The sequence below is a fragment of the Penaeus vannamei genome, chromosome 8 (assembly GCF_042767895.1).
Source record: "Penaeus vannamei isolate JL-2024 chromosome 8, ASM4276789v1, whole genome shotgun sequence".
NCBI lineage: Eukaryota > Metazoa > Arthropoda > Malacostraca > Decapoda > Penaeidae > Penaeus > Penaeus vannamei.
Genome location: NC_091556.1, coordinates 8,794,972 through 8,799,063, shown reverse-complemented (window position 1 = coordinate 8,799,063; position 4,092 = coordinate 8,794,972). Strand labels below are relative to the sequence as shown.

The window sequence follows — 4,092 nt, the reverse complement described above, 5'->3', positions numbered from 1 at the left end:
GAACTCGTGTCAGATTGAACTTGGGTCAGCAAAGACTGTCAGCCAAGATAATTACAACTGCAATTTAGTATGTGCTTGTATGTGTGTGTGTGTGTGATTTAGCGTGTGTTTCATTTCTGTGTTTTTATATTTAAACATCCGTCTGTACGTATATGAAAATACATGTTGGTGAACGTTTATTCCCTGTTTCTATAAATTAGGGGTACTTAAAAAGTAAGGTGATGGTCAAGTAATGTGCATTTTTAACTACAAATCTAAAGTCCTTTTTGTTTCTAGCGCATCTCTGTTAACAAATAATGCATCGTTATTTCTTGATGTGTTCTTTGAAAAATAAATAATAATAGAAAGATGTTATACCTACGTTTACGTGTCACCCAGGTTTCTTTAAATCCGGCTCTTATAGAGGTGTTACGTTGGAACTTATTTTAAAAAGAAATATTTTTTTATATTAGAGAATACCAAATAATAAGTTTTTGCTGATAATGTAAAGCCTTTTTGTAGCCTTTTTGTCTTCAAAGGAGAGAAATAGGTGAATATAATATATGATTCAAAAGCTGGATGTAGCAGGTCTAGTTGTCAGAAGCAACGTAAACATGTCGGGTCTACTGGTAAGGCAAATTCATATTTTTTCTTGTTATGGCCATTTATAAATATTTGTTCTCATATCTCAAGAGAATACATGACAGAATATAAATTAGTTTTATGAATTGTTAATATTTAATTATTTGTTGGGTCTTAGTTTTAAAAAAGGACAGCAAAGTTCTTAGTACCGGGATCTACCCTGAAACATTTCATTATCGTAGTTGCTATTATGATATAATCTTAGCTTTTGTTAATGTTTGGAAAGCGTTCTCGCGAAGAAATGGGGAAATTACGGTGATGGTCATGTAGAACACAAAATTATTAGTTTAGATAATTGACCTGTTCATAGTAAAAGTCATATACAACAATCCATTCACTTGTCTTTCCTAGTATGGTAATTATTGGGATTACCTTCGAATAACCGAGCGTTATGATGTTGGTATTTATGGATTCCTCTTATTCTATACTATCTAGATATATCAGTATTCACCTCACAAACTCCCCATTTGTGACAGCCTTGTCCGTGATAGCAGGGGAGGGCATGATATGGGTACAAGTTACTGAGAGTGATGCAGGGAGATAGAGGGATATGGACAATGCCATCTATAGAGCATAAAAAGTAAGAGTCAGAAGTAACTGAGGTTCAGCTGCAGCAGCCTCATATTCACTGCTAAGTGATGAAAATATCACCTGCATATCACCACTTCAGAGAAGTAACTGAGGTTCAGCTGCAGCAGCCTCATATTCACTGCTAAGTGATGAAAATATCACCTGCATATCACCACTTCAGAGACCGTCACTCATCTTGTTTACATTGTGAAGAAAAACAACACATTGATCACATAACTCACTACTGCAATATACCAAGTAGTTCATGTGTTACTATGTGCTTGTCAAAATGAAATATTGCTAATTATTAGTATCTCCTAATCCACATTTATGCTTTTAACGTCTATCATTTATGTTATACTTTCTCTATGTGTTTATTTATTTATTTGCACAGTTCTCTATGGCTAATTTTCTGCAAATGCATGTTTTTGTCAGTGCAAATGTACCGAGGGGTTATTTTACCACTTATGAGAATCAAGACTTCCCAGACAATATTTATATTATTAGATATATTCTCATGTGATAAAAATGAATTTGATGGTCATTTTCATAGCAATCACAGCCGACAATCTTGATGTCTAAAGTCCCAATAGCAGGGGAGGGCATGACGTATATCAGGGAAATTATGGGGCAGATAGGCTGTAATAAGAAGAATAGAGAACAAAAATGTTTAAAGGTATAAGTTGAAGACACTGATGCGCATAGATAGAAGGAAAATGACACCGCCATCTTATAGAGCAGAAGAAATAAGAGTGGGATAGAACATAGTTTAAGTTGCAGTGGCCTTATAGTCACCGCTAGAAGACAAAAATATAATTCTAAGTCCAGCAACTTCTTTGCCTTGCCAGGAATAACAAAACACTGACCACTTTACTCCTAACTGCAATATCCAAACTAGTTTGTGTGTTACTACGCACTTGTCAAAACGATATTTGGCTAATTATTAGTGTCAGCTGTTACACATTTATGCTTTTAAAGTCTTTTATTATTGTTATTATACTTCATTTACGTGTCTTAAGATTGATTTATAGCCTTATTTAGAATCATGTGCATCGAGAGTTTCACACTTTCTTTCGCCAGACACAGGTTAACACCTCACCAGCCCGCTCATTTTGAGTTGGAATGCTGGTGAGAAATGTTGCTTTTCCAGTGTGTGTGTGTGTTTGTTTGTTTGTTTGTTTGTTTGTTTTAAGACTTGTACAGTGGCAACTAAGAATAATTAGGCTTTAGTAACCATCCCAGTTTAATATCTGGGCCCATCAAGAGTTCCAAATGACTAAAAAAGTGGTTAGAATCGAAGCAATCCAGACAGTACAAAGAAGCAACGATAGTTTGACGTTTCCGGTTATAAAGGTATTTGGTTTATTATTTTACTATGTGAATGCAGCTCTATCTTGCCATACATACTGAGGTGAAGAGAATATGTCCCTGAGGGATGTTGGGGGCAGAACCCCAATCAACCCTCCCCTCGGGCAGTAGGACATGCCAAGTCACAGCAACTAGAATTGATATACTAGGCTGGTTTATTGGTCTTTACATTTTTAGGGGGTTTTGAATGTGTGATTTCACGTAGAGTTTTTGCTGAAAAGTAGGTTGGGTTCCAGTAGAGTTTTTGAATTCTGGCACATCAACCCGTATAATTTCAAAGATGGTGGTTACATCCGTAGAGTTTAATTGACCGATTTTAAGCAGTTTTTGTGCTAGTTTTACGAATTTTTAAACATTATTCCCCATAATTTCCCTGATAAACTTCACGCCCTCCCCTGCTAACGAGACTAACAAATCAAGATCATTGATGGAGAAATGGCACTTGATCTCCGGAACGATTCATCTGCACAAGAATCAATGCCAAGAATCAATGAAATCTGGATTTCCTGCAGAAAAACATAAATTTTTTTTTACTTAGTTTCTGGGAGGGTGCGTTGCTCTCTGTAACAAATACCATGCTTAAAACCATCACTAAAAAAGAAAGAAAGAAAGAAAAAACTTAAAATTGGCTGATGAAACTCTATAGGTGTGTTCACCATCTTTGAAAGTCTATGGATTGACATGCCAAATTAAATTTTTTTTACGGGAACCCTACCCATTTTTTGGTAAAAGTCTACTGGACTTTACAACACCCAATACGTCCTGACCAGTAAAGCAACCTAATTCCATGGCACAAAATTTATTCAACAATCAAAGTTGCCATGACTAGGCGTGCCCTTCTAGCACTTCCAGAGGGGAGGGTTGATGGGGGGCTCTGCCCCCCAACAGTCAGCCAGGAAATATTCTCTTCACCTAGGCATGTATGGTAAGATAGAGCTGCATACATAGATTACATAATAAACCAAACACCCGTATATCTTGAGACACCAAACTTTCTTTCACCTCTGTCTTTTTTGTGTATGGCTTTGTTTCTAATAACTTTTTCTGGCAATTTGTGGCACTTTATGGGCCCATATATCAAGATGTGATAGTTACTAAAGTCTATTTCTTCTGCATAGCCACTATATTATTTTACAAAGGACCCAAAATCAACGTAACACAGAAAATGAAACATTCCTCACAGGCGTTTTGTCAAGGAGTGGCAATAGCGAGGTCTTGAAAGTCCTGGTGGAAAGTGCAAATGCACATTGTTTTTTAAAGTTTAATAAGAATAAAGGAATGCATAAAATACATGAGTTAGGGAAATCAGACGTTGAAATTTAGAAAATAATTGTCTTCACAAGCATGTAGGAATACATGAACTAGTTGAAAAATTGTAGGAATAAATTAAGCACTCAAAGTGTTGTAAACATTGGTGATGTAAACAGGGCAAAGAACCTAGGAAAAGATGGGTCAATCTTCTCTTTCCTCTATCATGCATCTCTTTTATTTTCAGTTTGCATACCTTATTCCATAGATGAAAAGTCGCCTAGT

The 4,092-nt window shown here is 36.0% G+C and overlaps 1 protein-coding gene across 3 annotated transcripts in view; it reads left to right on the top strand.

Annotated features, from left to right (window-relative positions):
• The first annotated feature begins 451 nt into the window (after positions 1–451).
• The window catches only part of zetaCOP (COPI coat complex subunit zeta), a 19,442-nt gene continuing 15,801 nt past the window's right edge, over positions 452–4,092 (top strand). For all 3 annotated transcript variants that reach the window (XM_070124300.1, XM_070124298.1, XM_070124299.1), the window contains exon 1: positions 452–608. In XM_070124300.1, coding sequence (XP_069980401.1) covers positions 543–608 — 66 coding nt within the window. In that variant the 5' untranslated portion in view covers positions 452–542. The remainder of the gene's footprint in view (positions 609–4,092) is intronic.